The sequence below is a fragment of the Galeopterus variegatus genome, unplaced genomic scaffold, assembly GCF_000696425.1.
Source record: "Galeopterus variegatus unplaced genomic scaffold, G_variegatus-3.0.2 Scaffold86, whole genome shotgun sequence".
Classification (NCBI taxonomy): Eukaryota; Metazoa; Chordata; class Mammalia; order Dermoptera; family Cynocephalidae; genus Galeopterus; species Galeopterus variegatus.
Window position 1 is genome coordinate 871,972 of NW_007726197.1, and position 11,093 is coordinate 883,064.

At 50.1% G+C, this 11,093-nt stretch overlaps 1 protein-coding gene across 1 annotated transcript in view; it reads left to right on the forward strand.

Moving 5' to 3' along the window:
• The first annotated feature begins 1,318 nt into the window (after positions 1-1,318).
• Positions 1,319-11,093, forward strand: part of NUAK2 (NUAK family, SNF1-like kinase, 2) — an 18,848-nt gene continuing 9,073 nt past the window's right edge. The window contains exons 1-2 of the mRNA XM_008580616.1: positions 1,319-1,605; positions 10,376-10,496. Coding sequence (XP_008578838.1) covers positions 1,360-1,605; positions 10,376-10,496 — 367 coding nt within the window. The 5' untranslated portion in view covers positions 1,319-1,359. The remainder of the gene's footprint in view (positions 1,606-10,375; positions 10,497-11,093) is intronic.

Genomic DNA, 11,093 nt, shown 5'->3' on the forward strand with positions numbered 1-11,093 from the left:
AATCACGGAGGGGAAAACCTTGGGTGGGGCAGCTATTTACAGATTTAAGGACACAAGTTAAATAGCAGGAATGTAATACATGTTGTAATGAATAAATATTTCCCTTTTGGCTTTCTCCACCTCCTGTCAACGCTTCCTAAATTCTGCCACATCTTTAGCGATCCACTCAATCCTAGAAACCCTCTTGGATGCAGAGGCAAGAACTTTTCAAGACCACTGGATTCCAGGATCCAATTAAGGTGGATCTAACTGAAGACAAGTGAACTCAGGATCCTAGACCAGCTATCCACCAGCCTTCGCATCTGGCTGGAGTCTGCCTCTGTTCCATTCCATTCCGCTTTCTCCTTAATGGACTTAAAGAAGGGGTAAAGTGACTTTATAGATCTTTGGCTTGGGAGAAGCAAATTACTCAGGATGAGAAATGCTCGGGCGATCTTCGGCGCCCTCAGATGGCCGACTGAGAACACAGCACAATAGAACAACAGGTGGCTCTCATCGGGACCAACCGGCACTCAGAGTTAAGAGCAGTTCCCAGGTCCTCAGACGAAGGTTCTAGTAGTAATCCCAAGCAGTCTACTAGCCCCCATTCCCGTCCCTCGGGCTCTGGTGGCCGGGGCTCCATGAACACCTTTCCCAGCCACGCCGAAGGGAGGAGGCGGGGCCGTGNAGACCACTGGATTCCAGGATCCAATTAAGGTGGATCTAACTGAAGACAAGTGAACTCAGGACCCCAGACCAGCTATCCACCAGCCTTCCCACTTGGCTGGAGTCTGCCTCTGTTCCATTCCATTCCGCTTTCTCCTTAATGGACTTAAAAGTGACTTTATAGATCTTTGGCTTGGGAGAAGCAAATTACTCAGGATGAGAAATGCTCGGGCGATCTTCGGCGCCCTCAGATGGCCGACTGAGAACACAGCACAACAGAACAACAGGTGGCTCTCATCGGGACCAACCGGCACTCAGAGTTAAGAGCAGTTCCAAGGTCCTCAGACGAAGGTTCTAGTAGTAATCCCAAGCAGTCTACTAGCCCCCATTCCCGTCCCTCGGGCTCAGGTGGCCGGGGCTCCATGAACACCTTTCCCAGCCACGCCGAAGGGAGGAGGCGGGGCCGTGGGCCCAAGCGAACCAATGCGGGCGGCCCTGGTGACGCTACGCCGGCGAGCAGGCCAATGGGCGGCGGAGGGCGTGGCCAGGGACTCGGGCTCTGAGCGTTTATAACAACTTGGAATGCTGCGCTTTACTGCGCGCTCCGGGGCGGCGGCGGGTCCCCTGTGCGGGTGCGGGGCGGGTGCCCGGGCTCTAGCTCTCCCCGCGCAGCCGACTGCTGCCCGCTCCGCTCTCGCTTCTCTCCTGCTCGCCATGGACTCGTTGACTTTCTCCCGGCGCCCCGGCCAGGCTCTCTCGGCCGCCGCCGCCCTGGCCACGGAGCTCTCCCGGCCCCTGACCGACGGGCTTATCAAGTCCCCCAAGCCCCTGATGAAGAAGCAGGCGGTGAAGCGGCACCACCACAAGCACAACCTGCGGCACCGCTACGAGTTCCTGGAGACCCTGGGCAAGGGCACCTACGGGAAGGTGAAGAAGGCGCGGGAGAGCTCGGGGCGCCTGGTGAGTGCGGCTCCCTCTCGCGGCGGCGCGCGGGCGGGCTCGGGGCTTGGCCGCCAGCGGGGAGTGAAGGAGGGTGGGCGGGGGCCTCGTGCATTGCTCGGTGCAGTTGCATGCAGTCTTTACCACGCTGAGATTGCGGGGCGCGGCGCTCATTGCAGATGTCTCTCTGTGATTGTAAGGGCAACACCAGACCGCCTGTGATGATTGCCAAAGAAGTGAGTGGATAGTTGGCGCAGGTTGCGCCGAGGCCGAATAGTGTGTCCTGTCTTGGGATGAGAAGGCTCCCTAGAGAAAGTGGGGGTTAAGTTGAATTTTGCTTGGAACAGACTATTCAACAGAGCGTAATGGGAAGAGGCAGTAGAAGGCACCTGATCTTAATAGGAGTTTGATAAATATGTGTGTGGTCGAATGAATGAATGAGATATGGAATTCCTCAACTCTTAAGAGTCTGGCAGTCCAGCATGCTATGGAGATCTGCAAAGGGGTGGGTTTGACACTTGGGTCCTTTCCAGCTCTAAGATTTAGGTGAAATTTCATTTTGATGGGTTTTTGATTCTGGAAAATGTTAAACCAGGCTCTGGTGCCGGGTTCACTGTGCCCCAAGATACCTTTGGGTTTGGAACCTTTTCAGGAACTTGTCCTGTTAATTTGGTGTGTGTGGTAGTCATAGTAATCTGTGTGACCTTTCATCTCTGTACTATTTCCCCTTCTGCAAAACTGAAGAAAACACAACCTGCCTCACAAGCTGCTGTGAGGATTGAATAAGATACAAATGAGAATTTAAATCGTTCCTGACACATAACTTGTAGTGAGAACTGATATTTATATCTGGAAAGGCCAGCTCTGAAAGGGTGGCAAATTTGCCAAAAGTTAGCTAACAATGGTTCTCAGACTTGAATTTAAGGTGCATGGGAATCACCTGGGGTGCTTGTTCAAAATACTTATTTTCTGATTCCACTCCCAGAAGAATTTATTCTGAAGGTCTAAGATGGGGCCAAGTAATCTGTATTTTAACAAGCCTTTTAGACCAGGTGGTTTAGGGATTATGTTTTGCTGAATCCAGTTGGGTGCTGATTGTGAGGCTGTGTGTGTGTGTTTATGTGTGCGTGGGGCGGGGGGGGGCATAGTTTGCCCTATTGGCTATGGCTGCAGTCGCCTCCCCAGATTTGTTTGCTTTTGCAGCTAGTAGCTGGTTTGAAATTCAAGAAGTCATTTCATTGGTGAAGGAGAGTGGATGTTGGAGAAAGGGGTGAATTATGGCCCCATCAATAGGACCAAGTATGTTTTTCCTGCTAATGCTTGGCACAGTCCCCAGTTGCCCGCTGCCAGGTTACGGCTATTGGGCAATCATGTACTTCCTGGCTTTCCTTTTCTTTCTCTTTCTATAAAGTGTGAGGGCCCGGTGAGGCTCCAGGCTTGAGACTGCTGGGCCCAGGCTTTGTCAGGGGCTTAGCTGGAAAATAGTCGCTCGTGGCTTGTGCCTCATGCCTCTTGTTGGGGGGAAGACAGCGTCGTGGAGACTGGGGTGGCCGAGAAACTGAGATCGAAGTTCAGAGATCCCATCAGGCTCTTGACCTGAGTCACTGGCTTAGCTGGAAAATAGTCGCTCGTGGCTTGTGCCTCATGCCTCTTGTTGGGGGGAAGACAGGGTCGTGGAGACTGGGGTGGCCGAGAAACTGAGATCGAAGTTCAGAGATCCCATCAGGCTCTTGACCTGAGTCTCTGTGTGTGTGTGTGTGTGTGTGTGTGTGTGTGTGTGTGTGTGTGTGTGTAAGTGACAGAGAGAAAGAGAGAGAGTGCGTTTTCTCGTTTGATTCTGGAGTTAGATAAGCCAGATTTCAGTTTTCAAACCTCAGTGAGTCTAGGCAGAGATTCCAGCTCTTATTATTACATCAGAACAGAGAGAATTCAGAAGACACTCCTGGCCTCATGCCTCTTGCTGTATGTAGGGAGCCAAGATCAGTAGGCGTGGAACCTGCTCTGAACCTCTCTGATCCACAGACTACCCAGTACTGCTGCCGGGAACTTGCTCAGGGTCTTCCTCCTTGGAGAGCAGCTGCCTGCTGGGCTAATGGCTTCTCAGTCCTGGAGCATTGCCCTCTTTCCACCCCACCCCCATCTTTACTTCTTGACTGTCTTCCCTGAAAAGAGACCTGATGCCTCAGGATACTTCAGTGGAGGCGGGGGGGCGGGGGGATGCCTAAGAACTCCCCACAAGTGAACTGAGATTGTTGGTGGAGACTAGATTCAGAGGAAAGCCTGCTGGGTGACTTCCATTCCAATTTTTTCTCCACCTTTCTAGCACATTTCCCATTCCCAACCTGCCTAAATGGGATTATAAGGGGCCAGATGGGATTGTTCCGAGGGAGGGCAAGTGGGTGGGACTAATGGCTGCTCTAGGAGGACATCAAAGGAAAAATAAATATTTGCTCTGGATCTTGGAAACATTCCTGGTACCCAAATGACATTTCCTCCTGTGATTCTTCCAGCTTCCCTGACCACCTCTCCCCCTAAAGAGAAAAACATGCTGGGGTCCCTGGCATGGTGGAGTCAACCAAAGACTTTGGGATGATCTGCATGGAAGTCTTTCCTCCAAGGGGTGCCATGAGGGAATGAGGGGAGTCCAAGTGGGTAGCGCTCTGGGTGGGGGTGCTTTTTTCTCTTTTATAGATTAGATTGCCACATAGGATTTCAAAATGTTTGGAAATGACTGAGGTGGTCCAATTCCTTCATTGAAAGAAGGGAAACTGAGGCCCAGAGATGTGGGGAGTGAATTATCCTGTGGCTGGTTAGTGGCGTGCAGGCAATGTCGGCTTCTGACTTGACCACCTCAGGACCCAGATGACCAAGTACTGAGTCTTAGACTGGGAGTTGGCCTTGAGATGAGTCCAGGCTTGCCTTGGTGTACTTTGACATTCCAGCAGCTAGTTCCCGCTGCCTTTCCCAGTGCTCCAGGCAGTGCTTCAGGTGGGAAGAGTCACTAGGAACCAGCCCCCACCCCCCACACTCTGACTATGTAGAGGGAACCTGGGTGGGTGACCTACACTACATTCCTGGTCTTTAAACCTCATCAGGGAGGCTGCCTAGCTCAGAGTCAAGACTGCAAGGGTTCAAATCGTTACTCCATTACTTACTACCTGTGTGACCTCTCTATACCTCATTTTCCTCATCTATAAAGTGGGGATTATAATCATTCCTACCTCATGGGATTCTCATAAGATTAAATAAGCTAATATATGTAAAGTGGTCAGCACGATGTCTGATACACCCAGTGTTATTATCCCAGCAAGGCTGACATTGAACAAGCACTATCTTCTCTTTCCTGGCCTCCTTCCCCCCATCCTAGGTCTGTCCTGCCCTAAGGAAGAGTATGGATTGTGCTCAGCTTCCTTAACCCAATCCACTTTGGTCTCTGTTCGTTCAAAGTCCTAGTCTCTTCTTTGGCCCCAGCTCCAGAGGAGGACTCCTGCCTGGCCAGCTGCCAAAGGCTTGTTTGGTGGGACACTGCCCTCCCAACTCCTCCTGCACCTGCCTACTCAGTGGCAGGGAGGGAGGCTGCAGGCAACTCTTGTCCCTGGGCTCCTGCCAAACCACACAAGAGGGCTGGGCAGGGAAGCTCCTTGCCCAGCAACCTGGCAGAGTGGGCTGGAGGGTGGCAGGGAGGGGGCAGCACAGTATGGGGCTTCGGGGAGGTGGCTCAGACTCCCCTCAGAGCCCATTCCTGCTCCCTGCCTAGTTCTCTGGCAGGTTTGGTGGGACGGTGAGCAACCCCCAGGCTCACCCCCACTCTGTGCAGCCCAACCTCTCCTCCATTATCTAATTGGGTCATCCTCTAGCTCCTTGCCCCACCTCCCAGACAGCAGCTGCTCTGTGAAAGCCAAAAAGGAGTCAAGGATCTTGGCTCCAACTCTGGGTGATAGCTGTGACCAGAGATGCTCAGCTTGCACCCTCTCTCCTGGCACCTGGAACCAGCACCTCTGGATCTTCTTTTTCTAAGACCTTTCTACCATCTGTCCTGAATCCAGATCATTCCCAGTCCGAGTTCCTGGGAGAGAGGCATTGTTTACCCATTGAGCCTCAGCATCCACCTCCAGGCTGTTGGCAAAGGAGCCAGGCATGTTTGTATATCTGTATACATGGGGGTGGCTTGTGGTGCCACACAACCCGGCCCAGGGCAAGATGTAGGGCATTCCCTTCTCCAGGCATGGGAGGCTGGCCAGGGCATCTCCAAGGAACTTTGTCTTCTGAGATGGCAACTTCTCCAGGCAACACCCCTCCATTCTACATCCTGACTCTGTCTCGATGTGTTGGGGAACCTTGGAAAAGTCAGCACACCTTTCTGAACTTCAGAGTTTGCCATTTGCAAAACAGGATAGGAAATTTGCCCTGATGTCTTTCCAACGTGATGGCTGCAGAGGCAAGAGAATCACTGGACATTATCAGTGTGAATCAGGAGGAATTATGCTCAGGCAGGTTAACATGGCCATAGTATGGGGTCTCTATCAATCCCCTTGTAACAATGCTAGCACCTTCCTGACATAGTAGCAGGTAACCCATTTATGAAGAAGCTCGTAAGAGAATGTCAGAGTTTGGAAAGGAGCTTAGAAGTCCTGATGTGCTAACTTGTGAATGGCTGCTTCCTTTCTGGCTTTTGCTCATATCTTTCTTTCTGCCTGAAATGCCCTTGTTGCCCCTCCCTATCCCACCTTCCTTGGCTTAGCAAACCTCCTTCAAGATCTAAAACAGTTTTCTCTCGGGGGTGGTTTTCCCTGCTCCTCTAGGCAAAGGAAGCTCTCTCTAGTGCTTCTGGAACCCTTGGCAGGCAGGGACCTCACCTGCCACATTTATCACACTAGACTGGAGTTGATTTAATTGCCAGTTCTCCCAGTTGTGGTTTTCCCTGCTCCTCTAGGCAAAGGAAGCTCTCTCTAGTGCTTCTGGAACCCTTGGCAGACAGGGACCTCACCTGCCACATTTATCACACTAGACTGGAGTTGATTTAATTGCCAGTTCTCCCAGTTAACTGAGGGCCTTGGTGCAAGGCCTGTCTAGTATTTGAATCCCTAACACCCAGCACAGTGCCAGGCACATAGTAGGCATTCAGCATATGTTTGGAGAATAAACGTCCTTTCATTTTTCAGATGAGGACATTAAAACTAGCCAGACCAGTTACCCAGATCATTTAAGTGACTTGTTTTCAGTTGCATAGCTCGATAGGGGCAAGTAAGGATTAGATACCCGTGCTCTGGATGACACTCCACTAATCAGCCTTTCACGTTTACATGACCATCATTGGGCCTGGGTTTTCTTTCCCCCTCTGAGTAGGGTGGTCATATAATGTGTTGTTTAAACTTTGATACTTTGGAGAGTAAAGGGGGACATATTAATAATTATACTAGATGTCTCCAGGCATTTGGCCTTGTACCTCTGGGTGATCCATTAGCAATTCTTACCCTTTTCCTTAATTTTAGTCAGCTTATTTTTATTCAAGAGAATAGTTGCCCAACTGCCTTGCAGGTGAGAACAAAGGTCCCTAAAAATTAATCCTTATAACCTAGGCTGACTCCACCCATGCCTGGGAAGAAGGGGAGAAAATCTTATCTGGTCCCATCAGTCAAAGATTAACCCAATGACTTAACCAATAAATACTTATTTACGATATTTATGTTCACCAGTAAACAATTGTTGAAGGCTGGGAAGAAGGGGAGAAAATCTTATCTGGTCCCATCAGTCAAAGATTAACCCAATGACTTAGCCAATAAATACTTATTTACGATATTTATGTTCACCAGTAAACAATTGTTGAAGGCTGCTGAGCTCTGTCTAGGCCTGAGCTATTGCTGTATCTGATTTACTTTGACAGGCCAGCCAGCAGATAACTAGAGTCCTGTCCCGCGGGGCTGGGATAGGTTGGGGAGCAGTAACCAAGCTCCACCAGGGCAGTGGTGATACATCGCTCTTCTTGTCTGTCACCTGCTTGGGGACTGATGGAGGCCTGATAACATAACTTGTTTTCTTTTCTTCCTGGGAAGTGCCAGACGAGATATAATCTCCTAGGACCTAATGTAGGTAAATGGGGGGTCCTTGACTTACCCCGTGAGGCCAGAGCATGAGCTTGCAGGAGGATGGAACTGTTCATTGCCGATTAACAATTCTGATTTAGAATTATAGGCTTCCAGAGTTGCAAGAGGTGGATCTTGGGGTTCTACTTGTGTACACTCTACTCATACAACGGCTCCTACTGCACCTCGAAGACCCCTTTCTTTTTTTGGAATCTTATGTCTTTCAGACCTTGTTATCTTTAGAGCTCTGCCCTCTAACCCTATGATGATTTATCTCACTATCCTATATATTTGTGTGCACACAACTGTACATCAAAGATGTGCATAGTTTTTGCATATGTGTGCATCTTAAGCTCTCAAATATTTTTGATTGTCTAGATATGTGATTTGTGTTTATATGTTTTTACCATCTGTGAATACACTTTTATGGACCCTTGTCTCTGAAGTGCTCATAGAACTTTATCTATTGTCTGATTTTAGAAACAAAGAATTTTAGAAATAAAAGAACCAGTCCATAAAATCTCCCCTTCAAGGAGGGAAAGGGGTAGGGAGAAAGAGGTGTGTGGGAACGATGCTTCAGGGTGAATCCAGAGAGAGGTGCCTCCTAGATGGAGGATTCAAACCCTCTATCTCCTTCCCCCCACCCCTTGCCCAATTCCAAGCCCAGGGATTTTTCTGTTTAGCTCACTAGGGTGAGATGGATGGTTTGGAGCAGAAGGAGGGCAGCCCTTGGTCCCTTGCAGCTGCAGCCTGGGCCTCTCTAGCATCTTGTGGAGGAGGCCCCATGGTGACCATCCCTCCCGCCTGGCATTGTCCTACCCTCTCCTCTTTCACAGATGCAGCTCCAGGGGAGGAGTGGGGCGGAGGGCACGCCATCCCTGGCCCGTTGCCGGGGTGACCGGGCCAGGGCATTGTGAGCAGCTCTTCTTACGGGATTAGGGCTGTTCCGCATTCTTGTCTGATGGGGAACACAGGCTGTCCCTGCGAGCCAAGCGAGCCGGAAGCCATTGTCTGCCTCCAGAGCCCTGTGAAAGGGTGGATTAGAGGCCCCTCCCTTCAAACTGAAGTTCCTTTTTTCTGTTTCGCTTTGAATCTTGGTGGGGGGGGGCAAACCCTCCTGGGAAATTGAATGAGGAGCTGTTTACCCCGGTCTGCATCTTCAGATTTCTCATAACTTGCCTATCTCCTATGCAGAGGAAGTCTCGTATTTATTACTTGTGTCCTTGGACAGGGCTTGCCGGGAACTGATGGGCCCGTGACACCCCACCCCCACCCAATGCCAGCAGTGCAGCCCCCGCGTGCCCCATAGAATTTGTAGGGCTTTTTCACAGAATGAAAGCAGGAAAACCCCTCGGATGTTTTTTAGCTCAACCTGTTTATTTCAGAGAAAAGAGGAGGTAAGACTCGCCCGTGGGGACAGAACCTGGAGAACCCCAGTCCCTGACTCAGGCAGTGTCTGTCACACACACACACTGACCCTGCCTGTGCTACTCTCCCCTTTCCAGTCACCATGTCTGGTGCATTGTCCAGGAGCTGCTGCCAAGTGGCACGGAGAGAGACGCAGCGCCTCCTGGGGCTGGGAGGGCGCTGCCTTGCTCCACCTTCCTGAACCCCCACACATACCAGCCAGCAGGGTTAATCCTTATCTGGTGTGTTTTACCTTTCTGCACCAAGATAGCAAGGCCCAGAGGACTGTTTAACTGTCTAGTTGTTTGTTTGGTGCTGGGGGAGGGACATTCCTTACCTGGACTGCAGAGACTGGTGTTTGGTTTCGTTTTTTTTCATAACTTTGCGGGGCATTTTTTTAAACATCGTGATAAAATATGTATCATATAAAATTACCATTTTAACCATTCTAAGTGTACAATAGCATTGTGTATGTTCACATCATTGTAAACCAATCTCCGGAACGCTTTTCATCTTGCAAAACCAATCTCCAGAACGCTTTTCATCTTGCAAAACCAATCTCCAGAATGCCTTTCATCTTGCAAAACTCGTATCCATTGAGCAGCAACTCCTGGTTCCCGCCTCCCCCCAGTCTCTGGCAGCCACCGTCCTACTTTCCGTCTTTATGGATTTGACTACCCTGAGTATCTCATATAAGTAAAAGTATACAATATTTGTCCCTAATGTTTTCAAGGTTGATCCATGTTGTGCCAGTTAGTGACTGTATGACTTTGAGCAAGTCATTTAACCTCTCTGGGCCCCAGTTTCCACACCTGTAAGTGGGTATGATGGTGCTCTCTGGGCCTACTTACTGGGATTGTGTGAAGCCCAGTCCATTTACTAATGCAACAGTTATTCAGTGCCTGTTGTGTGCCGGGCACTGTGCTCAGCATCAAGGATCCAACCATGAGCAAAACAGGCCCAAACCTTGTCCTAATGTTGCAGTATGGTGAATTTGCTTTGTAAATCTCAAAGCATCAGCCTTACGAATGCAGGTTGTTACCTTTCTGTTCATCCGTAGACTCTGAATAAGGAGGTCATTGGCCCATCCTCCTTCCTGCTACAGTTCTAGAGAAGGTGTTCACCAGCCTCTCTGCCACCTACCCTGGTGAAGGATGGAGTGGCTTCTCTGCAAGGGATGCACCCTGTGGCCTTTGTAGCAGCTGCAGGCAGACTACCAAGGCCTGGGCCCCAGAGTATCCTCAAGGATGCCGTTACCTGCCAGACCTTTCTCCTCACTCTCCTGCATTCTCTATTCCCAGGTGGCCATCAAGTCCATCCGGAAAGATAAAATCAAAGATGAGCAAGATTTGATGCATATACGTCGGGAGATTGAGATCATGTCGTCACTCAACCACCCCCACATCATCACCATCCATGAAGGTACAGAGGCGAGGCATTGGAAGCTGAGCATCAGGGTTCTCTCTCTCTCTCTCTCTCTCTCTCTCTCTCTCTCTCTCTCTGTGTGTGTGTGTGTGTGTGTGTGTGTGTGTGTGTGTGTAGGAGGAGTCAGAACAGATGACACAAAGAAGTAAAAAAGACACAGGCTTTAGAGTTGGGCTAAAGGTCGATTGAAACACAGCTGTATGACTTTGGACAACTCATCTAATTTAGTGTCTGGGCCTCAGTTCCTCATTTATAAAATGGGATAATCCCACTTACGTCACAGAGTGGTTGATGGCAAAGATGAAACTGAATAATGTGACCAAGTGCTCTGCTCATGGGAGGTACTCGAGGAATTGCAGGCTTTTTTGTTGATATTGTTAGGTTTTCTATATGTAGACCTGCACCTGCCTCAGGTGCATGGCTGCTGTTCTCCTTGCATCCCCAGGGCAAGGCCTCCCAGGGTCTGACCCATGTTCTGAATCATTTCTGCCATGGGGCTGGCTCCTACATCTCTCTGTTGCTCTCAGCCTCTGTCTGACATCACTGCTGGCTTTGCCACTGCACCTGCCCTCTTCCCTGTGACCCAGACAACAA